This window comes from Guillardia theta, assembly GCF_000315625.1.
Source record: "Guillardia theta CCMP2712 unplaced genomic scaffold GUITHscaffold_5, whole genome shotgun sequence".
Classification (NCBI taxonomy): Eukaryota; class Cryptophyceae; order Pyrenomonadales; family Geminigeraceae; genus Guillardia; species Guillardia theta.
In genome coordinates, this window is record NW_005434669.1 from 133370 (window position 1) to 156230 (window position 22861).

Here is a 22861-nt window from a genome sequence, read left to right on the forward strand (position 1 = left end):
TACAAAAGTTGCTCCAGTCTCACAATTCTCATGATCCATAACGTGCAGCATGGATCACAGTTCTTCTGTATTGCTCGCAGATTTCTGCCCGTCACCCCCTTTTTTAAGGCATTACTTGCTGATCCTCCCCCAGTTCCAAACTCTTACCTGATATCTACTGCGTCTTTGCTTCATCTACGCATGCTATATCACCAATCATCCTCTCTCATTCTCTCTGATCTCTGCGATAGCATCTCCTCTCGTCATCTCACCGTCCTCTCTCTCCCTCTTCCATCTCTTCTTCATCTGCCTCTCCTCCCATTCTACGTCCTCCACATCCTCTGTTCCCCATGGCCCCGGAGACATCAGTCGGTGTTTCTTGGATTGGGGTGGGGGTGATAAAGGTACCTTACTAGGGGGTCCTTGCAGCCATCTTGTTTGCTATAAAGTACGGGTGGGGTCATTTCCATACCTCAAGCTCCGCATCAGTCCGGCCCGTCACGTAACGGCGGGCCGCCCGGCGGCAACTTCCGTTCCGAAGCCTTCGACCCCGGCCACTGCCCCACGCCGTTTCACGAATCGACGGTTCTCGGAGGCTCGTCCCCGGCGGCCTGTGATTCACTGTGACTAGCTCGGTCGGACTTGCAGTAAAGAGATCACTTGCAAGTTGGCTAAGCAGTACGGTCACGCGCGGCGCCCCCGTGACCGTCACAGTTCGGTAATCTGGCACTGGCGGGGCGACTGAGCAGTGTCAGGGAGTGACTGCCTCCTCGACTCTCCTCAGATTGTCCTCGTACTGATTTTTGACTTAACTTTGAGTAAATGTCGGCTTCACTGACAACCCGGCGTTGAACCGTTGAACCGTCGGCGTGCCACTTGATCAACTTGGCAACACAATGATGATGGGTGCGGCCGCAGTGACTGCCAGTGGGCGGCCCCCCACTGTGTGACAGTGAGGCCCGGGCCGGGCCGCCGGGCCCCCGCCGCCCGCGCCCGGAGGGCCCAGTGACCGAGTCGGAGGCTCACTGGCCGGGCCCGGGCGCGGCCGGGCGGCGGCCAGTCACTGGGCACTGCTGCCGGGGCCATCAGGCAGTGCGGCACTGCTGCCGGTCCATCAGGCAGTGGCACTGCCGCGGGGCGGGGCGAGTCGGAAGTCACAGGCTTTTACTCAACTTTCAACGTCAAGTGCCCGGAGCCTCGGAGCCCTGCAGTGACCCGGAGCTGAGACTAGCCTCATCTGAGACCTCTAGCTAAATAAAATGTTTTAGGTTTTAAAACAGTATTAACTGGTACCACATCCACGTATTATAAAATTGCAAAAATACCATGATTCTTGGCGAGATTGCGACCCAACCCGGACCTGGGTTTTTATCATCTCGGCTAGTACGGAGTACCGTAAGTACCCCAGTTGTTAACCAGGATAGTGGGGGTGGTAATCCTTCAACCAAGAAAGGGGGTGGGTGGGGGTGGGGGATGTATGGGACCCAGTAGTGGACGTGACAGGGTCGGGGGTCGATGGCTCGACGAGCGCTACTTGTTCGACTCGCTGCAGGTGAGGAGAGCGGGAAAAATTTTCATGAGCACACGATGCTGATACATGCGGACTAATTCGATGTACATCAGTGTCTTGTCTCATTTCAGAAGCTTCCTGCCTTGAGTTGGCCGCTACTCAATGTCCAAGGAACGTCGACTGCTGTTCCAGATTGAAGTCATCCTCTCATCCCAGCTTGATGAGGCTTCGAGGAGGAGGTTCTTTGCCGCAAACTAAGATAATGGTATTCCAGTCTTATTTCATGTGCTCTATCACTCACTCCTACTAGCTATTGACAGCCCTTGGTGGAGCAATCGGCGCAAGTGCAAGAACGTTCTTGCAGGTATGAGTTGGTTCTCTCACAGAGGTCAGCAACTTGATTAATTATGTTTCAGCTTTATTTGACGAACATTCATAAGAATGGTCTATTACTCCGTATTTCGACTGGAACTCCTTAATGGTTGCCAAGTCTTCTTTGAGAGTGTTCACGTTCATGCATGGGGAGCGTTCTTGGTTGGTCTACTCACGCATCCAGGATTCCCAAAAGAAATAGTCGCCGTGTATGAAGCAGCTCTTCGCACAATATCTGCGATTGTCACTGTAGATGTCTACAATTGCCTGATAGCTGGAAATGGGGTAAGCGAATGTACTTGTTCGATGAGATTGGAGCACTTAAATCTGAGCAGGACATGGCCGCTCTGTATCTTAGCGTATGCATCTCATGTATTTGACCTTGTCTTTCTGACAGCAGCTCTGTTGACTCTTTTTGAACTCAGGTAATCTGATCATGAATCACTGCGGCAGGAAACTTGGTTCTCACTTGCGCAACTTGCTTTCCACTGATACAATAGGGCTTATCCGATGATCAAGGTTTGAAGCCAGAATCTCCTTGTGCCATGACGTCATATCATGAATATGATATCATTGAAGGATTGTAATTTATCATCTCTAGCACCAAAGATTTGAAGTCACAGCGGTCTGCCAGTGCTACTCACGGCACTGATGCCGGTAGGCCCGGCCCGGGCTTCGGCCCTCAGCGGCTCAACTTGATGACCGTGACTGACAAGGGCTCAGTCACGGTTAGACTCGGTACGACCGCCGCGGTCGGTCCACTGACCGTCCGAACTTGTCACTGTAGCACCGGGCCGCCGCACTGCGGCTAGTATAGAGCAGGCTAATCGAAGTTTGGGAATTGCGAATGTGATCAATTCTCAATCAACAATCAAGACTTACGGTTGTGAACAAATCCACACTGACAGGAGTTAGATTTGATTTACTATAAAGTAGGCACTCCGGGAGTATCCACGTGTGTGAGATAACATGACTGAGAGTATTATACGATCACTGTAATTGTCTCTGACTGTTTGTACTGATTGTCACTTTGGATACACACGTAGTGTTGATCCCCGTGTTGTGCATTATCCACGAAAGTAAGCGTAGAGATTGGATAGGGAAATGGCAGCCCCATTGGTACGGTAACTTGGTTTCTTTTTAGGGACCAAACTGGTATTGAAGATACGCCCGGTGATTAGATAGTCGATTGACTAAACATGCCATGATACCTAGGTTTGTACAGCACCCGGTACATGTAACATATTGAATATCTCATACTAATTCGATATGCGACATAGTATCACTGGCGATACCAAACTTTCAGAGTTCCAATACTAAGACCCACTCCAGTCCTGAGTCACAGTGGTACTGTCAGTGATTGCTGATGTACTCGCTGTAGTACTGGATGATGCCATATGGTACGAGCATTTAAAACTCCCCATATCGGACTTTTACAGCATCAGTGCGGTCGGCCCGGCGTGGCCGCGCACTGAACTTTCGGAACTTGACTCAGTCGACTGGCGGTCCGAGAGCCAGGCTCGGACTCACTGACGGTGGTCCGCAAGCCTGACTCCGGGTCCGGCGGAGCCCCGGCGGGGCTGAGCGCGCGGGCCCGGCGGGACTGACCTGAATTCACTAACTTAACCCGGCTTTCAACTAAACCCGGAGTTATATGCGAGTCACAGCAAACTAAACTTTCTACACCCTCTGTATTACCCATCGCTGCACATCCTGAGCAATTTGAAATAGTTCAATGAAATTTCAGTGCAGGTTTGAATATATTGCGGTAAATTTGAAACATTTGATATATCTTGCGTCCTCACTCACTACCCCCACCCCCTCGAAATCATCATTTGGTGAAATATGGCGGGAAGCGGGAGTAAAGTCGTGCGAGACAGGGAAGGAAGGGGTCAGGGAGGAGGGGTTTGTTAACTGAGAAGAGGCAGAAGATGCTCTGATGAAAGTCGAAGACACGAGCTGAGCATGGCGAGGCTAGGATGACAGCCGGGAGGTGGGAAGTCAGCAAGGGTTTCATCCTTGAATTAGCGGAACAGCTCACCTGTCTAGGACCCGTTCATTCCAGTTGTTGTCCCTGTCTGACAGATTTGTGTGTATTTCCAAATCTCAGTGAGTAATTTTCCTTCCTTCCAGGAGATCTTCAAGGACTCGAATATGGCTCCTCGGTGTACGAGCTTGTTGCACCAGAGTTTCGTGCTGCATTCCTAGCCCTTATTCGATCGCTTTGAGGGGCTTCTACCAGTCGCCGGCAGCGCGGGAGAATGCCAACAGGATCAAGCACGTCTTTCTTTGGGAGGTTTCTGAAGAAGATTGATGTGTTTTCTTTCTTCAGCGAAAGACACGATCACGAACGATGGTACCTCCAAATGGACAATGCAACGTCCTACAACGAGTGGCTGGAGGCGGCTCGTGCTCTTGATGAGATCGAAGGTCACGATCGATGGAAAGCTGAGGATGAATCTGAGCTGTATGACTCGAAACTCATCCGGGATAGACTGCAGGACATGCGGAGGTTGGAGGCTTCCAAGGATATTCAAGGGATCATGTTCAACCTCCGATCGGGGCTTGTTCGTGGACTTGGAGGGGTTGGGAATCAAGCTCTACACACACACTGTTATGTGGGAACAAAGAGGCTGATCGAAGAGCATACAGGTCAGACCCTGCGGCTCCTCAAGATGGTTCACGATGCTCCTGAAGAGCAGCTGCCCTTAGAGAAGAAGCTTGCTTTCTTCGCTGAATCCCGACATGCGCTGGGGAAAACAGCCCTGCTTCTTTCAGGAGGAGCGTCTTTGGGCATGTACCACTTCGGGGTCCTGAAGGCCTTGCACGAGCACAACTTGCTTCCTCGTATCATCTCTGGAAGCTCCGCCGGATCCATCGTTGCGGCGCTGGTGGGAGTGAGGACGGTTGAGGAGATGTCAGAGTTGTTCGTTCCGGGATCCATCGACCTGACTTTCTTTCCTCCTGCGGGCTCCTTCAGGAGGAAGCTCAAGAGGCTTCTGCTGGAAGGTCACCTGATGGAAGTCAAGGTGCTGCAGCGAGCGCTCAGGATTAATCTTGGTGACGTGACCTTCTACGAAGCGTACGAGAGGACGGGGAGGATCGTGAACATCACAGTCAGTCCTGCCAACGACTACGAGCGTCCTCGCCTCCTCAACTACCTCACGTCGCCCAACGTTCTCATCTGGAGCGCCGCATGCGCCTCCTGCGCTTTTCCGATACTCTTCCAGCCAGTGGAGCTGGTGGCGAAGAACGAGGCAGGGGAGATGGTGCCCTATCATCTGACAGACGTCAAGTGGAAGGACGGATCTCTGCAGACAGACCTGCCGATCGCTCGCCTCTCCGAGCTCTTCAACGTCAACCACTTCATCGTGTCGCAGACGAACCCGCACGCCATCCCCTTCATGTGCAAACCAGCAAGGATCAGGAAGAGCAGCGAGCATCGCGCGAGGCATCGCCCGTCTATTCTGTCGCGAGGATGGAACGTCATGCGGTACCTCGTGACGTCAGAGCTTGCTCATCGCTTCAAGCAAGCTGTCACCATGGGCCTCGTCCCCAAGCTGCTCGAGGCGACCCTTTTCCAGCGGCTGAGCGGCGACATCACGATTGTCCCTCCCTTCAAGGCCTGCATGTACACTAACATCATCTCTAACCCCACATGGGATACAATCAAACAGGTTCCCTCCTCCCTCCCCTCGCCTCATCCCCTCTGACCTGACGTCTCAGTTCATGATCGATGCTCTTCGAGCCACATGGCCCAGCATCTCCATCATTCGCAATCACTGCGAGGTACAAGAGAGCCGTCATGCCATCTTCTCAGCACTTGCGTTCTCCAGGTCGAGATCATGCTGGACTCATGCGCCCGATCGCTTGCTAAGGAAGCACAGAGGAGAGCAGCGATCGCCTGCGACCCGTGAGATCCTCTCGACTCCTCTCTCTGCCTCTCACAAGCTTTGCAGGTCAGAGGAGCTGGACGGTATGGCCGGCCTGTACGGAGATGCAGGTCGAGAAAATTATCTCGATATTATTCAAGCTGAAGTCTTTTCCTCTTCCTCTTCCTCTTCCTCTTCCTCTTCCTCTTCCTCTTCCTCTTCCTCTTCCTCTTCCTCTTCCTCCACTTCTTCCTCCTGCACATCCTTCTCCGCATGCTCAGCTTTATTCGGGGATGCGATATGCCACGAAGACACTCCAAGAGTGACATCGCGCTCTTCCTCCCTCGCCGGTTCCTACCAGGGGACGGTAGAAGGTGAAACAATCCGCCCCTTCCAGTTGTAGCTGAAGGTCAGCAGGAGCGCCATGGCTGTCGGAGCACGAATTCCTCACGTCCCAGCTGGGGGTGAGCTGGTGGACCTCAAGGCTCTCCTTGACATGCAGTGCAGGTGATGGACATGCTGGACGATCAGCTGGAAGCTGCGGCCATGGAGTCCAACCCTTCGTCGGAGTCAAGGTGAGGGAGGAAAAGTTATCCCCAGCTGAAACTTCCCAGCTCGCAGTCACAGGAGACCCTGCGGAGGAGGCACGAGAAGCATCCAAGATGACAGAGGAGGAGAGGAGAAGGAGAATGAATTATAGAATGAGGCACGTTTACTTGCTGAGTCAAGTACAGTGTTATCTTATGATCGAACCTAAAGCAGGCAGAAATGTAAGGTGCAGGAAGGAATGGAGGAGGAGGGGGAGGAGGAGGACAGGATTCAGTTCAGGAGTCAGGAGGACAGGATTCAGGAGTCAGGAGGACAGGATTCAGGAGTCAGGAGGACAGGAGTCAGGAGTCAGGAGGACAGGAGTCAGGAGTCAGGAGGACAGGAGTCAGGAGGTAAGAGAAAAGGGGCGAGTGGGGGAGAAGGAGCAACGAAGGAGCTGAGAAGCACAGACCTTCTTCGAGGATCCGACAGAATCCGTAGAGGCTCTGTCACCTGTCAAAGCATCGTCACCCTTGCTGCTTGTCAAACTTGGTATCACGTTTCTTGGGGCGGCCGCTCCCTGATGCCTCTCCCTGCTCATCGTCAGCTCTCAGCACAACTAAGTGTTATCAACCTCGTCAAGCTCGCTCGAGTGTCCGTCGCCCTCCTCCTCCTCCTCATCTTCCTCCTCCTTGTCGTCCTGTAGAAGAGCGGCCTCTGCAACTGCCCCATCCTCCTTGCGACCCGGATTTGCACTTCTGCTCAGGCACTTCAGCTCAGGACGGACGAGGAGCAGGAGGAGGACAATAAAGAACCAAAAGATGAAAGGAGAGAGAATAAGGAGGAAAAGGCTGCTCGGGGAGCCGCAATGATACCCGATCCAAGGACGGCGGACCAGGTGGAGACATGCTCGGGGGTCAAGATGGTTGAGAATCTCTTCGATAAGATTCTTCACTCCCGTAACCTTGAGACCTGGTGAGCTGACTTCCCGTCCCCTCTCCGCTCCTCCTGCTCCACCACCAACTCCTCCTTCCACTTCTCCTTCCCTTCCACTCCTTCCATATCTTTTCCCCGCAGTCTCATCGTCTCGGGCTGACCTTGTATCTGTGTCCTCTGACCGTCTTCTCTTCGCTGTTGATCTCGATGAGGGAGGCCTGGTATTGGCGAGGCCACTTAGAAAAGGGGATGAAGATAAAGGAAACATGGGAGGGAGAGGAAGCGATTAGGAGAGGAAGGGAGGTTAGCGAGAGGCATAACTAGGGAGGAAGGGAGAGAAGAGGGAGCAAATTTGGTGTAAAGACTCGCACAGAACAAAACACGGACAAGTGAAACTACACGGAAGGTGCACTAACCGGCTTGCCAAGACCATTGTATCCCAGCTGCATTATGACATCCTTGAATGCGCTGCAAGCCTCTCAGCTTTTGCCGAGTAATTCATAACCCTCACGTCCTGATTTCAGCCAACGCGCTGTCATCCACACTACAAACATCCGTGATTGCCAGAATGAGCGGAACCTGAGCAGGGGCAGCCAAGTTATTGTATTGTGCAGGAGGGGGGAAGACGAGGACGAGGACGAGGACGAGGAGGACGAGGACGAGGAGGACGAGGACGAGGAGGACGAGGAGAACAGAGGAACCTGCATGGAGTGAGGGATTTTGAAGATCTCCAGCATTCGCTGCGGTATGACGCGACTGTTGAGGGTCAGTGATTCAGTTGGACACGCACGAGGGCCAAACCTGCTTGCTCGGTGACAGTAAACGGCCACTAGGGGGCGAACTTTGAGATCTCTTTTGGTCATCAGAGTGGTGATCCTGCAAACAAACGGTTTGCCTTTCAGAGTTTCTCCACTGCCTTTGTTGTCGCAGGTGAACTACAGTGATGTGCAAGGTATTATAGCACACCAGTTCAAGTCATCACCTCTGCAGCCATCTTGACCAGGTGAAATGTGTCTTCTGCTTTTCCCACCACGACTGTTCTTTCTTTTCCGCCTGCCCCATGCGCATCAATGTGAAACGCGCCTGCTCTACCAACACAACCAACCTCCTCAGGGGAAAGCGGGAGTTTGAAACCTGGAGTGTCGATCCATCTCAGTCCGCACTCAGACCTTGAGCGTGCGGCAATTAGTGGGAAACTTGTCATCGCAACAAGAGATGCTACTTGTGTCTCAGCTCGCAGGTCGTTCCGCAGTGGGTCGACGACGTAACGATAGAGTTGTCGCCTGTGATGACTTTGACCTGTTCCAACTTGAGCCCGACTTCCACGCTCCTCCTCACGTCAGGCTACCAGCAGAGATTTCCCGGCTCCTGTCTCTCCTATCATCAGGATGTTCACCCCATGAAGCGGAAGCTGGCGAGGAAAGTCCGTGCTGCAGCCAATCTTGCGAGAGTCTAAGGGGTGGGAAGCGAAAGAGGCATCAACATGTGACATGCCTGCTTCGCGCAATCGACGAAGTCCAAAGTCGCGTTCCATTCTGTCTGATCGTCACAAGAACTACAAGGTTGGAACGAGGAATCTGCCCCTGACCTTTGAAGAAACTGTCCAGAAGGTTCGGGTCGGACAGGGCAACTCGCGCAGACTCCAGATTTCTGAAGAGAGAGATGAAGAGGAAGGAGGGGTATAGGGCGAAGGAGGACATGGGAAGGACGAGGTGCGAAGGAGGAGATCAGAAGGAGGAGGAAAGAGTGGGAAGTATCAGATAGACATGTCAAACATGGAAAGGTATGCTGAGTCAGCGCAGCGCAAAGTCCTTGCCTGAAGGCTATCTTCCTTTTTGACCACGGGCTCTCGTCCAACTCGAAAGATTGGTTGGACCTGGCAGTATCAACATCACAAAAGAGCGGCACAATGCGGAGGTCAGTGGAGGACGTGAATCCTCCACTGTCTTTGAAGAACAAGGGAGGAGGAGGGGCCGGTGATGGTTGCCGGAACACATGGGGCGTAGGGGAACCATGCCCTAGCAAGCTGGAGGGTGAAGACAGACTCCACAGCCATGAGGGATGGGCATGAATGCGGTGCAGAAGGAGACTGGGAGCAGGAGGAGAGGAGGAGGAGGATGGAGAGAGAGAGAGAGAGACAACAGAGATCAAAGCCATGAAGTCGGTGAAAGGGACAGCTTACTGCATTGCCGGGATAGCCGTTATACTTTCGAGGTTCTCAGCTTAGGGGATGTAACGGTTCAAAAGTCGAAGTTGATCGGAACTCGGAACTGATGAGTCATCACTGGGCGCGGGACTCTCAGCGGCCTGTGGCAGCTGCGGCAGCCGGGCTCGGCTGACTCAGTTCCCTCCGGCGTCCGAGTCACCGGATAAATTCAAGTAATGCTCATATCATGCAAGTGAGGCGAGTCTGCCGATATGATCAGTAACTTCCGACTCAGTGACGGTTCTCGAGTCCGATCAGTCTCGCACGTCACAGTCGCACGGTCCCCGGCCCCGGTTCCAAGCCTTGTCACAGCCTCAGTTGTAGCGGCCTGGCAGCTAAGGGGCGCGGCGGCACCGCGTTCAAGTGGACGGTTGGCTGCGATAGAGTCACCGTGAAGGATTCTTGACTAGATTCTTGAACTTATATACTGAAATACTAGACCTCGTGAAGTTTATTATAGTATTGGCAACCAACAGTCACCAAGAGAATAATTCCGAGATGAGCCGTCCACGCACCCGACTATGCTTGCTCAAATCGCGAGCCACGCCTCGGTTCCCTCCACAATAGAAAGTCATCGCATATGCTCTGGTCCGACGGTCGCGCGCTCGTGCAGCAAGATCAAGCGCTTCTTGCACGAAGTTGAACTTTCCAAGAGTACATAGTGCCCGCGTTGACTGTGGCAGTGTTTGACATCCAATATCGGGCAAGGAGGGACGAGTCGCCGTGTGAAGTTTCTGCGGCGACTGAAAAGGCGCAAAATGATGCTTCTCACCTGAGGAGGGAGGCTCACTGACCTCTGTGATCAGGTTCTCCTCCCTGTTGTAGGCGTAGACTCGCACGTATTCTGATGTGCTCAGCCCAGCTAAGACACAGTGAGACGTCTGCGAATTTGCGGTGCCGGTCACGAAAACATGAATCCGTAGTACCTGTCGTAGCTGTGCAGCGGCTAGATCATGCTCTGCAGCACCAACCGCCTTGTGGATGACCTGAAGAGCCTGCTGGGCAAGAGGAAGCTGCGCCATCCGGACAAGCCAAACTACATCGACTTCGGGGAAGCTTGCATCAAACTCCTGCAGGAATCGGAGACAAGGAGTGATTCCGATCCCCTGTGCGAATGCGAGGAAACTTTCGCGAGTCAAGATCTCCGATACCTTGAGTCCCTGCAACTTGACTGCAGCACGCTTCAAGGCATAGCGAAAAGTCTGCACGGGGCTGACGTACGGACCCTGGATCTGAAACTCGAGCTTGCTGGCGGTGTAGCTAAGAGATAGTACTTGCTTCTGCAATGCCCAACACCAGTCGCGCTTGTCGTCTGACACATCTACCCACAACATAGCGCAGCTTTCATTGTCGGGATCTTCCATGGCGCTGAAGACGTGCCATCTTCGGTCACAGCGGTCGTCAACGAGTCGGATATACATATATCCCATCACTTCCTTCCACCCTTGCGAGGCCATCGGAACTCTGAGAGAGACAAAAGTCGGCTGCTGCTTCACGTTGTGATAGACGGTGACATTGCTCCAGCTTTCTTGTGCCAGTCTCTGTTCTTGCTGCGATGCTCGCTCGTTCCAGTACCACCTCCAGTAGGCTTCCGCTGGCATCGACCTGAGATCCTGAGGCTCTTGCCTGCAAGATGCTGCAAGGATGTGCGAGTTGTTGCAGAGGCTACGGGACCCGATCCACACGTCGAGCAGGTAGATCGACAAAGGGGCGGCCACCATGCACACGCCAAGTATTTCGGGGATGTGAAACATCAAGACGATGACAAACATCATCCAGAAGACGTTGTGCCAGCGACTGCGAGTGTCGTAAGTCATGGTGAAGGAAATCTTTGAGTTTGAGGACCCGCCGGGGTCTTGCTCTGCTCGAGTTCGGAGTAGCGGAGGAAAAGCCATGACGGCAACAGCCCCGAGCAGCGCGACGAGCGCAATGAGGCCTGTATATGTCACGCGATCCCTCATCAAACAACTCCAGAGGGAGGATCGGACAGCAGAAGACAAGATCGATTGGTAACTCCAACGAGCTGCATGCGCGAGGACATGCGCCATGGAAGCTACCAGCACAAGCATCCCCGCGCTGCCATGGTTGTGAAGCGCCTGATTCACGTCGTTGACATAGAGCGTCCAGGTGTAGTGTGCCTTGGGAAACTTGTTGAGCAGCCAGACATTGAGGTTGCGACTCTTGCCCAGAAACAGCACCCACATCGCCCCGTACATGACGAAGGCTGCGAACTTGGCAATGAGCACGAGACCCACATCCAACCAGTCGTAGACGCACCCTGTCGGGAAGTTGGTGCAGGACTCTTGTTCTAGCTCCTTCATCAACGCTCGGAGGACTTCCACCACGGTCAGCAACAAACTCGCGGCCACACCGAGGAGAAGCAGACCCAGCCGCCCCACCAGCAACCGGGTTCGGTTCGCGAGCAGGTCGAGCAGTGTCCGGAGGCCCATCGTCGCATTCTGCCCAGAAACCTCAGGCAAGCTTTCGAGCTCCGAGAGCTGAAGGCCACTGTCTTCTTGCAAGCATACGTCTACGTCGAGGATGGTCTCAGCTGGTGTAGCAGGGTCCTCGAGGTCTCGTGTAGGACTCGTCGAGTGGGCTTGCAGCGAGGAGGCCCAACACATGTTGGCGTTCACAACGCAGGGCTGAGACATAATTCACAAAGAAGCACTGGGACAAGAGCGATCGGATGATAGTTGTGCCTTGATCCGGCGGCCCTTGGGAGGTTGAGGCAAAGAGGAGGTTCGATGCGCGGCCTTACCTCCTGCCTGTCGCCAAGGGTTTCAGTCTGAGATGGGGGGGTGAAGCGAAGCTTTGTCATCTTTACTAATAAAACCACCTTGACCACTACCCACCCCTGTACTGAAGTGAACTTCCGAAGCGCTCAGTACCCCCATGCGAGGGTCACACCAACCCCTACCCCCACTTGTGTAAGGAACCCACCCTTTGGCATATGAACGCCCCCAACCATCTTTGATGATGGCGTCCTTTGTCTTTGAAGAGAAATCTCCATCGCCTTGCTCGGCATCTGGACTGCGGCGTCAGGACGCACTGCTGTGCGGTCGCAGGAAAGAAGCCGCGGTCTCTAAGAAAGCCTGCCGCAGTGCAGTGACTCCGGCGAAGCGGCAGGCCCTGGTACGGTAGGCGCATTTCTATGCCGCCTCCATACCGTCGGACTGTCACGGTCCGATCGGCCGCGGGGCTAGTGACTCGTCTTCGGCGAGTCCATCCAGCAATGAAAGATTTATCGCACTAGTCACTGTCATGAACGTGACACAATTTACTCGCTCTCGCCGTCAGCACCCCCGCGGAAATCATCGGAAACTTGGCGAGTAGGCGCATCATTTTCCCCTTGCGGCACGCCACATCATGCCGCCGCCTATGAGCCCCCGTAGACTCACGGCCCGCGGTCCGATCGGCGCTAGTCGGACTCGTCTTCGAGTACAGTTTTAACTTAACTTTGAGCAAACGAGGGCCCCGGTCAGGCCGCCCTCGGCTCGGAGCGGCCCGGCTCAGTCGGAGCTGGCTCTGATAACCGGGCCCATAGGACCACCCTGTTTGGATATACTACCCCTAGTTCTCCTCCCTGTACCCATGTATACCCCTTGCCAATCTGGTAACTTCACCAGCACCGGTGCATTTATTATGAAATATCACCCCTTGCTTGCCACAACAAGATCACCCACCCAGCAAAGGTACGATGCAGGGCCTACTACCCCCACCCAAATCTGCTGAACTTGGGTTTATACCCACCCCTACCTCTCGAATGCGCCCACAAACCATGCTTTGTTCATGACAGCACGAAGAGGGAAGGAGAAGGTGGAGGGAGGGGAGAGGAGGAGGATACAGAGGTGTATGAAGCATTCCAGACTACAAGTCATATTGACGATGTGAGTTAGAGCAGTCAGCAGGCTCAACTTGATCGTCCTTTGACAACTTTATCCCACTTCGTTCGTTTCATGCCAGCAAAACGAGATCCCGGTAGACCTGTTTGGTACCATGCTTCAACAAGTCCGAGGTCCAGCCAGTCTTTGCCTACACATGCTGGCAGTGAAGGCTGCTTCAGTGCCGATGCGCTGGAACATCTCTCGGCACACAGTGACGTTGGGTGTCAGGAATTGAAAAGCATTTCATCAGGCAAGGACAACAGCGAGAATTATGTACTTCGAAGCTTTGATTCCAGCAATGTTAAGAGCGTATTGGTAGAAGAATGGCTCGCTACTGCTCAGAAGTCTCAGGAAAGTGCTTCCAACGCTTGTGATGTTGAGAGGGAATGTGTCGTGGTGATCGATAGCTACATTGAGTCTCAAAGAAGGTCTCCTTGGCTTGACTGGGGAGAGTTTCCGCTGCTTCCTGTGGGAGACCCTCCTCCCAAGACTCCAGTTCTGAGTAGAGTGGAAGGAATCTATCCTTTTGCCAAGCTGCAGCAAGCGAGCAAGATCTTTGGGGGGAGACTCGCGTCGGATGCGTCGTTTTCGAGGCTATCTTACGGTTCCTTCTGCTCGAATGTGGACCTTGAGGCGAGCAAGAACCAAGATGTAATGGCCGGAGAAAATGACCAAGAACAAGAGAGAGAAGCATGTTTCCAAGATATTGATGAGTCTAAGGTTCAAATGAACGCCGAAACAATCACGCCTGAAGACATCAAGGCAGCTCAAGAAGTAGTGAGCAAAGACACGAACGTTCAGGACAACAGTATAGCTACCTTGTGGATGGGGTTGAACTCACAACTGACGGAGATGATGAAGCCAACGGATCAGCTTTCGGATTCTAGGGAGGGCAAGGCGGAGGCTGAAGGGCAGCAACTGTGGGGCAGTGCTCTCGAGGTCGCAAAAGACGTGTTCTCTCTCTTTTCTCTGAGCGACAGCCATCCTCATGGCCTCCATAATACCAGCAGTTCAGCCGTCTCCTTTCGCTCCCTCTCCCTCACTGAGAAGGAGTGCGCTTGGGACCTCCAGGTACTTGCAGGAGCAGCCGACGGAGAGTGGGTGATCGACAGTCCGAGGCTCTCAAAGGGAAGGGAGGAGGGAAGAACATTGGAAAAGGGAGAGAAGGAACAAGACAAGGAGGGGAAAGGGGAAAAGGTTGAGCAGGAAGAGGGGGAGGGCTGGTTCTACTCGAGCAACTTTCCTCTAGGGAATGACAACATAATCCGTCAGCCGGTGAGCAACGTGTGCGGACCGTATGACTATTCGAGATGGAGGAGGTGGCTGAGGCGGAGGGTGATACGTGCGATGGAGAAGTATCATGTCAGCATCCAGTACAAGCAGGGAGATCCAGTGGGTGACATGCCAGAGGAAGCGATACCCGCGGGCTCCCTTGCAGTCTGCAATATTTGCACCGAGATGCTGCATGTTGGGGTGTACATCCCTGCAGACAATGACACGTACCTCCTCCGAGCCGGAGAGGTCGTCTGCCTTGAGATGGCAGCGTTCTGCAAAGTGAAGAGTGTGAAAGGAGAAAAGGCTTTGATTGTTGCATCGAGGAGGAGCAGTTACCTCCCTCCAATCATCACCAAAGAGAACCTGCAACGTCTTTGCGTCATGGATCCTCTCAAGTATGTTAAGAAGATTTTCATCGCAGCAATGCCAGGCCAATACGCGACCGATTACACGACAATAAGGTAAGATGCAATCTTGGTCGTACGGGAAACATCTGATGCTATCCATTGACCTGTCCCTGTTTTTCGTGAAAGACGTTGGCTAACTTGTGAAATTTCATCAGATAGTACTAACTTGTCTGTTTCAAGGTCAATTGCGCACGTTATTGGATTTGATGGAGTGTATGCCATGAACAAGGTGCAGAGGAACATATACATTCAAGCACATCCCCATGCACAGCAACGACTTGAGTTTTTCTCCTCACGACTAGACGAGCAGTGGACAAAAGTCGCTACGGTGGAGGAGGAAGGACTCGATGCGCAGGAGAGAAGCTATGTTGAAAAGAGGAAAGAGTTTGTTCGGGCAAAACTCTCTTCGCTGCTCAATGAGGAACTCTGTGAGGATGACATTCCCTGTATCTCACTCTGCTCGAGCGGAGGAGGAGTCCGCGCAATGGTATGAAAGTTGGATGGAGATGATGACAATGACAACGATGATAATGTTTGTCACAACGATGATAGATATCGCGATGATAATGATGATTGTGCAAGAGGATGAAGGAGGATATTATCTAAATCAACCTTGCGTGCAAGTGTTACGGATATTGATACTCTTGTAGATTTTCACGCTGGGATGTTTGCTGGCTGCAAGTGAACTTGGTATTCTTGACTGCTGTATTTATTCAGCAAGTTTATCTGGATCAGCATGGCTACAGGTCGAGAACATCTTGGCTATGTGCGACATCTCACAAATCGAGTTTTGGCAGGCTTGCTGGATGAATATGAAGGGGTCATGTGCAGAATCCTTGAAGTCTCTGCGACAATGGCTGGGCCTCTGCCTCCAGCGGCATCCTATCTTGCAAGCAGCGCTGGCGGAGGGAGGGCAGGACGCAGTTTTGATGGAAAGAGATGTAAAGCTTGAGTTTGATGTACAGACGAGGAAAGAATATATGAAGCTCAGAGCAAAGTTGTTAACATCGGCCAGTTCTTTCGGAGGGAGCGAGAATCAGCCTCCGATAGCTGCTGGTGCAGGTGAGGAGGAGGCGATGGAGGAAGACGAGAACGGAGGAACCATCCTGCTGTCGAATCTTGGGATAGAAACGTTCAAAATGGATTCATCAAGCTTGTTTTGGAGTGACGAGCATGTACGGGGAGTAGCTCAGCTGTTTGGAGACGCGAGTTTACATGTGAACAATTCCATCATGCAAGCCCAAAGCACCATTCACTCTCTCAAGTTGCGGCAGGTGGGCTTGCTATACTTACTCACTCTCCTCTCACCCTCCCCATCCTCTTCTCTTCCTCTTCCCCCCCTTGTCATCGGGCAAACTGGTGAGAAGCTCAACAGGAATCGCGAGATGCGTTTGAGGAGGAGGTGAAGCAGTGGACGGCCTGGTCTTCGAGGCTGAGGGGAGGGAAGCGAAGTGCGAACTCGAGGATGGAAGGGATGAGGGGGGTGGGCGATCTTTCTTTCGTCGAGATGTATGGCCTACTTGCTGCCAACGCTTGGCTGCCCCCTTGCCCGAAAGACAGGTTCAAAACCATTGAGATGTCAAATAGTATATGAGAACAATCGAAAATTGCTACGTGCCAGTATGTTCAACTTTTTAGTTTTGTGGAATACGAAAATTCTTTCTACAGCAGGAGTGACGGCTTACTTGTCTGATGATCTATGATAACTCCTGTCTTTGTTTTCAAAGTTGATTTTGAGATTTTCTGTAGGCTATGGAGGATGGAACGAGGCCTTTCCAGTCAGATCGAAAGTCTACAACTTCATGACAGGCCATTTCCCCTCTATGTAGCCGTTGGCATCGACCATAAGAAGGTTGACGGGGAGGAGAGCAATGAGTATCATTGGTATGAATTTTCTCCTTTCTCCTTCTCGTCTAGTCAGACTGGCAAAAGAATTCCGGTGAGGAGAGGAGAGGAGAGGAGAGGAGAGGAGAGGGATTCGATCGTCGCATTATTGACGATATGATGAAGATTTGGTCGCTTGGAAGAAGTTTTCACTCAGGCAGAAGTTGTTCTGTCACTCCCGAGTTTCCTCTAGGAGTGTGCATGGGTGAGCCTTGTCAGAAGGTCATTCAAAGGTCATTCCTTCACCTTTTCCAGGCATATGGGGAGCTGCTTTCACAGCCAGCACAGAGGAGGTGAAGAAGAATTATCGGAATACGTCTTCGAGAGCACAAAGTCGGAGGTTTGAACGACTTTTTCTCGTCCTTGCATGATCTCCGATGGGCTTGTTGCACATGACTAACAAGCTTGCATTCATACCCATCGCTCATCGTGTTTTGAATCCTGACATCTTCTTTGTAGGGATGTTGTACAAATCATACACGACACCTTCAACATCTTGGATTCAAACTCGTCCGACCAGGCAATCGACGAGGTGTCGCAAGTCAAGACAAGTTCTCGGGCAGGATCGATCAGGGTTGTGGAGCCCTTCCAGTGCTTCAATCCTTTCTTCGAAGATCCATCACACCTTGAGGAGGATCCTTGCACCGGTTGTCCTCCCAGCAAGCCTTCCAGCTCCTTCACGCATCCTCACCACTTGACCGCTGCAGATGCCGAGACGTCGGACCTCCGCCTGACAGATGCTGGAATTCACATGAACGCTCCTCTCCCTGCTGTGCGCTTCACCTCTCCTGTCATCTTCCCGTGCTCACTGACATGACTGTCGCAGCTTCTGCGCAGGGAGCGTGCGAGTGACGTCATAATCCTGCTGGACTCCCGCTCGACGTCAGGTGGGCAAGACTCGTTGCCGTGGTGTGCTGACTGACGTGTTGGCAACAGGAGAAGCTGATGTGAACGATTCGTTTGACGTCTTGAAGCCCGCGGAGGAATATGCGAAACAGAGGTGAGATGTAGAGAAGTCGACTGAAGGTCTGATGTGAGCGGCAGGGACTTGCCGTTTCCTTCCATCCGAGATCAAGATCTCATCGAGATCGGGAGGAGGAGATGCACAGTGCTAGGTAGAGAAGGAGGACGAGCCGTTGGTTGTGAGGCTGAAGGAACTTGCAGGCTTTGAGGAGGACAGCGCTCCAGAGATCGTTTACATGCCACTCGTGAAGAACGAAGAAGTCGATGAAGATCTGGATCCTCTACATACACCATGGTGATTCCTCCCCCTGATCCTCCTCCTCATCATCCCTTCTCTCTGCGATGTTCACCACATTTCAGGTGTGACTTCATGGAATTTGCGTATGAGCCTGAACACTTCGAGAGACTGTTCCAGGTCCTTATCGTGCCTCCCTCACTGTCAACATGCCGTGACATCTCTCTGTCACCAGCTTGCTTATCAAAACTTTCGCGCATCTGAATCCTGCATCCTACAAGTCTTCAGGAGAGCCGTCGACAAGTTAGAGCTCCGAGGAGAGGCTGTTCTCACTTCCATCGTGATACGTGCTGCAGGAAACGCGCAGCGGCCCTGGCACGCGGCCGGTCGCCGAGGCTTGTCGAATCGAGAGCTCATAACCTTTGAATAAAAGCAGTGAGCGCTGCCCAGCATGAACCGTTACAAAACGTTACTGTATTAGCGCATCCCCCTTGATGCGAAGGAATAGATTGCAGTAAAGATCCACTATAAAATATTGTTCGAAAACTTATCTTTACAATAAAATATTGATGAGGTTCCGAGCAAAATAGTTGGAAATTCCGATGATGGCGGAACGGGGTAAGAGAGGAGGGAGAGGGAGAGAGGGAGGGAGCATGAGAGGAGGAACAAGCGGAGGAAGAAGCACAGATGGAAGGAGACGGTGGTAGATGTCAAGTGGATGTGACGAGAAGGCTGCAGAGTAGGACATAGAGGATGCGGGGAGGGTGTGAAGGGATCTGTCATGTAGATGAATGGAGGATGTGAAGTATGAGGAAATTTGGCAGCTGATAGTAACGTCTTGATCCTATAGGAGCTCTACACTGTGCATGTTAGGCAGAGCAGCACTTTCGACTTGAAATGTTTCGAAGACCGAAACGAATACTCCGGAAGGGCCCACTCAGTGCAAGGCAAGTGAATATTCTTTTTCTCCTCAGACCATGATGACGTTTCGAAAGGTTTGAGATCCCTTTCCCAGTGATACTGTTCATGTAAGAAAACCTTCAATCCCTCATGTAAGATAGCGGTGATATCATTCTTGCAGTGCTCCCATACTGCTGTACTTGTACCTGGGTTGTGCGTTTCCGGACACCTTCTTCTCCCCCTTTCCTATCTCGCGCAGAGTTCGCTCTCGTGAGCATGTGGACACACACACGGCAACAGTGAAGGTGAAGGAAGAAGCATGATGGGAGGAGATCCGCTCACTCCCACACAGAAGCTTTCCGAGGATGCAAAGGCTGCGCTAAAGCAGCAGAAAGAAATCCCCAAGCTCGAGCAGGAAGGCCTCGTGGAGGTTGAAGACTTTCATGTCATGTGTGTGCTCTAACAGACCGCAAGGACCCTTCCGTAAATGGCCCACTCTCCCCTGCTTCCAAGCCGTCGCTGAAGGTGGAGGAGATGAACTTCGCCGTGGAGGTGAGGAAGAGGAGGGGAGATGATAGGAGAAGTCGGAGTGAGAAGTACCTGATGCTTGATTCTCAGATGCATGGGTTTCAATGTCTTGTATACACGAGCCAGGCAAGAGATGCGAAATACAGACCGGTTTCAAACTCTTCTGTTGCTTGCAATATGTGACGGATGCTCGTAGAAGAGCAATATCGATGTCACATGGGTCACTCAACTGACGACAGATAGGTAACGTGCTTTTCCTCCTCCTCCTCCTCCTCCCCCCCCCCCCCCCTCCTCCTCTTCCTCCTCTTCCTCTTCCTCTTCCTCCTCCTCCTCTTCCTTCTTGTTCTTGTTCCCTCCCTCACTTGTTTCTCTTACTTCTTGTTCTCTCCCCTTCTTTCTGCTATGAACTCAATCACTCCGCAGGATCCCAGTGTTCAAGAAGATGTTGGAGAGGTGGACTGGGCCGATCTCTGCAGCCCTGTACAGTCAAGGTTTGCTGAACTACAGCAAGCATGTTTACAGTATCAGTGAGTTGTATGTTGAAAGATGTCAGCAAAGACACAAAGGATATTGAAGATTTACTCGATCGAGTGGACTTTCACATGTATCGTCGTTTCTTCCTGTGTCTCCTGCTGACTTTCTTGCAGAGTCGGGGCTTCGCAAGGCTTGTATCCCGTGAACACGCTGAGGAATGTTGCGATCAACAAAGCAAACACGGTGAACTTTTTGTCCTCTGTCATCGGCTCTTGAAGGGCTAGCGCAGGATTTCATTATCTTGGCGGACGTAGATTTTGTGCCGAGCGAAGGCATTTACGAAGCCACAAAGTAGCATGACTTTGAAGGGAAGTTCCTTGCTTGACTAGATGCAAAGATCATTTGTTGAGAAGCTTGCTTCCACTGGAGCAGCTCATGACAAAAAAGTCTACGTGCTGGTGAGCCGTCAAAACATCGATCTGTCGGATAATGCACTGATACCGCCGTTGCAACAGCCGGCGTTCGAGATTGATGGGGCAGATCAGGTACTTGCATGATAAACACAACCTTTGTACTGTGTTGTGAACATTTTGCAGACGGTCCCACCAAACTTCGACGAATTGCAGAAGATGGGAAGTCGCATTCATCAGGTTGTCCTCACTGTGATACTTTCTACTCCTCTTAACATGTTGACTATCAGGTCCACAATGATAAAGGACGGGACATTGCGCACAAATACACTCAGTATGACAAGGTCCACTTCCGATGATCTGTGTTCTCGTTCTTTCTTGTCTCTGCATTACCAACATCTTGAATTTCTGCTGTCCAGAAGTGCAGTTGTGTTCTTGGTTGAGTCTGTTATTCTTGAAATTTTGTCATGAAATGATATGATGTTTGAATGAGAGTTGTATGATGTTTGAATGAGAGTTGTATGATGTTTGAATGAGAGTTGTATGATGTTTGAATGAGAGTTGTATGATGTTTGAATGAGAGTTGTATGATGTTTGAATGAGAGTTGTATGATGTTTGAATGAGAGTTGTATGATGTTTGAATGAGAGTTGTATGATGTTTGAATGAGAGTTGTATGATGTTTGAATGAGAGTTGTATGATGTTTGAATGAGAGTTGTATGATGTTTGAATGAGAGTTGTATGATGTTTGAATGAGAGTTGTATGATGTTTGAATGAGAGTTTACCCCATTCTAATCTAGCAACATACAGTGGATGACAGCGACAGATCCATACAGAATATCCTACAGGTTTCCTTACGAGCCCTATATTTTAGGTTTTGACCTCGTCTTCGTCATTATTTCCTGAATTCCATTGCAGCTCCTCGCACGATCCCAAGGTTTGATGTGAGATTCTTTGGCTACGGCAATGATAAGGCCAGGTGATCAATGACGTTGACACCTATTTATTTCATTGAGTTCAAACATATGCCTGCTGGTTTATTCTTACTTCATTCAGCAAAATCTTGACTCCTGTCGCCCATTGTGTTGTTGAAAGCTTCAGACGATGTTTTTCTCACACTATCGTTTCTTTCCAGCCACAACTACGAACTAAATGCTGCGGGTTATGAATTTTGGGGTTTTCCGAAACATTTTGTTGTACACATTCGGCATTCTCAGGTAAATAAGTGTCAAAATGGAATTTCAAGTTGAAATGCTATGAAAGGGATCGTGGATTCATCAAACTTTCCTCGACCCACGGGAGCGGTGAGGACATTGAAAACAAGATCATTCTTGAAGAAGATGATGTTTGATGACTCTTCTGACAGGCTTTCAAGAACTCTGACAACATTCCTTCATGATTGCGATAGAAGGAAACTCCCCGTGCCCGTTTCACGTTCCTAATGTTGGCAGCAGATACTCAAAAGTGATAACCATCAGCGAGGAGAACGTGAGAAATTGAAATCGCTCTGTCGCTTGCCTGAGACTTTTCTAGACGATCTTTGAGCCTCTCCCTGCGTCTGCCAACTTCACGATGGAGGTGAAAATCGCAATGACGCGTTGATACATTGTGATGATGATCGCGAAGAGTATGATGGTGGTGGTGGCGATGATGGTGATGATTGTGATAATGATGATGATGTTGTTGATGGCGATGGAGATGATGATGGTGGAGATCGAACATCACAACAACCGTCACTGTACGATGAGAGTACAAATCATGAATGTGAAGTTGCTGCTCCTCCTCAGGTTGGAAGACTTGGCGCTAACTGCGACACAACATGCAACAGTATCGGCAAGATTTGTCACGCAGGTAAGAGGAGTGCAGGAAGACCAGGAAGTGCCAAAGGCGATAAGATTGAGAGGGGCTGGGATAGTACTGCGGGAAGAGGAGGAGGAGGAGGAGGAGGAGAGAGGAAAAGAACAAGGAGGAGGAGGAGAGACGAAGACTAAAATCTGTCACTTCAGAGTACAGCAACCGGATCAACTTGTGTAGAGAGCTAGAGAAGAACTTTCAGTGTCTGCATGTCCGTTTGCTTTCCTCCCGGGTAGTGCCGACTGCTGATTTGTTCTCCTCAGGGATGCAACAGAGAATTCTTTGGCGCGGACCTCCCGGCCTTCAACACGTCCTGATTGTGTCACTCCGACCCGCGTTTGACTTTTTCTTTCGTGTTTACAGGCAGAGGATGCAATGTCTCATCAACAATGCTCCTCTCGGTAAGTTTGCTTGTCAAAATCTCCTTCCTCCTCTTCTGCTGTCTCTGCTCGTAGTCTCCTTCCTCCTCTTCTGCTGTCTCTGCTTGTAGTCTCCTTCCTCCTCTTCTGCTGTCTCTGCTTGTAGTCTCCATCCTCCTCTTCTGCTGTCTCTGCTTGTAGTCTCCATCCTCCTCTTCTGCTGTCTCTGCTTGTAGTCTCCATCCTCCTCTTCTGCTGTCTCTGCTTGTAGTCTCCATCCT

General features: G+C 51.5%; 6 protein-coding genes across 6 annotated transcripts; 4 read left to right on the top strand and 2 right to left on the bottom strand.

Moving 5' to 3' along the window:
* Positions 1–1483: 1483 nt before the first annotated feature.
* Positions 1484–2452, top strand: GUITHDRAFT_150218 (hypothetical protein). Its single transcript, XM_005840485.1, has 7 exons — positions 1484–1531; positions 1603–1754; positions 1800–1853; positions 1906–1953; positions 2000–2146; positions 2197–2233; positions 2287–2452. Exons 2-7 carry the CDS (start codon positions 1752–1754, stop codon positions 2373–2375), a joined length of 378 nt encoding a protein of 125 aa, XP_005840542.1. The 5' UTR covers positions 1484–1531; positions 1603–1751; the 3' UTR covers positions 2376–2452.
* Positions 2453–4224: 1772 nt separating this feature from the next.
* Positions 4225–5517, top strand: GUITHDRAFT_54491 (hypothetical protein; the record flags this gene model as incomplete). Its single annotated transcript, XM_005840486.1, has 1 exon — positions 4225–5517. A coding segment is annotated over one exon (1293 nt), but the record flags the coding sequence as incomplete, so codon positions are not given.
* A 1649-nt stretch (positions 5518–7166) lies between these two features.
* Positions 7167–8897, bottom strand: GUITHDRAFT_160867 (hypothetical protein; the record flags this gene model as incomplete). Its single annotated transcript, XM_005840487.1, has 12 exons — positions 7167–7225; positions 7359–7415; positions 7614–7665; positions 7709–7776; positions 7899–7953; positions 7999–8073; positions 8180–8250; positions 8303–8366; positions 8420–8496; positions 8546–8638; positions 8692–8732; positions 8786–8897. Coding segments are annotated over 12 exons (822 nt in total), but the record flags the coding sequence as incomplete, so codon positions are not given.
* A 982-nt stretch (positions 8898–9879) lies between these two features.
* GUITHDRAFT_100550 (hypothetical protein) lies at positions 9880–12027 on the bottom strand (the record flags this gene model as incomplete). The annotated part of the gene is made up of 1 exon (XM_005840488.1): positions 9880–12027. The coding sequence occupies one exon, from the start codon at positions 12025–12027 to the stop codon at positions 9880–9882; it is 2148 nt and encodes a 715-aa protein (XP_005840545.1).
* A 1335-nt stretch (positions 12028–13362) lies between these two features.
* On the top strand, positions 13363–18473 carry GUITHDRAFT_132677 (hypothetical protein; the record flags this gene model as incomplete). The annotated part of the gene is made up of 14 exons (XM_005840489.1): positions 13363–15026; positions 15153–15201; positions 15623–16246; positions 16348–16532; positions 16722–16911; positions 16983–17061; positions 17112–17196; positions 17316–17628; positions 17683–17743; positions 17793–17856; positions 17901–17971; positions 18021–18114; positions 18180–18234; positions 18411–18473. The coding sequence occupies 14 exons, from the start codon at positions 13363–13365 to the stop codon at positions 18471–18473; spliced, it is 3597 nt and encodes a 1198-aa protein (XP_005840546.1).
* Positions 18474–18807: 334 nt separating this feature from the next.
* On the top strand, positions 18808–21766 carry GUITHDRAFT_160868 (hypothetical protein; the record flags this gene model as incomplete). The annotated part of the gene is made up of 20 exons (XM_005840490.1): positions 18808–18818; positions 18928–19005; positions 19050–19082; positions 19136–19259; positions 19307–19384; positions 19429–19506; positions 19573–19632; positions 19679–19725; positions 19906–19973; positions 20029–20086; positions 20130–20199; positions 20246–20307; positions 20354–20414; positions 20472–20501; positions 20553–20606; positions 20657–20710; positions 21188–21215; positions 21286–21346; positions 21503–21584; positions 21734–21766. The coding sequence occupies 20 exons, from the start codon at positions 18808–18810 to the stop codon at positions 21764–21766; spliced, it is 1170 nt and encodes a 389-aa protein (XP_005840547.1).
* Positions 21767–22861: the final 1095 nt, after the last annotated feature.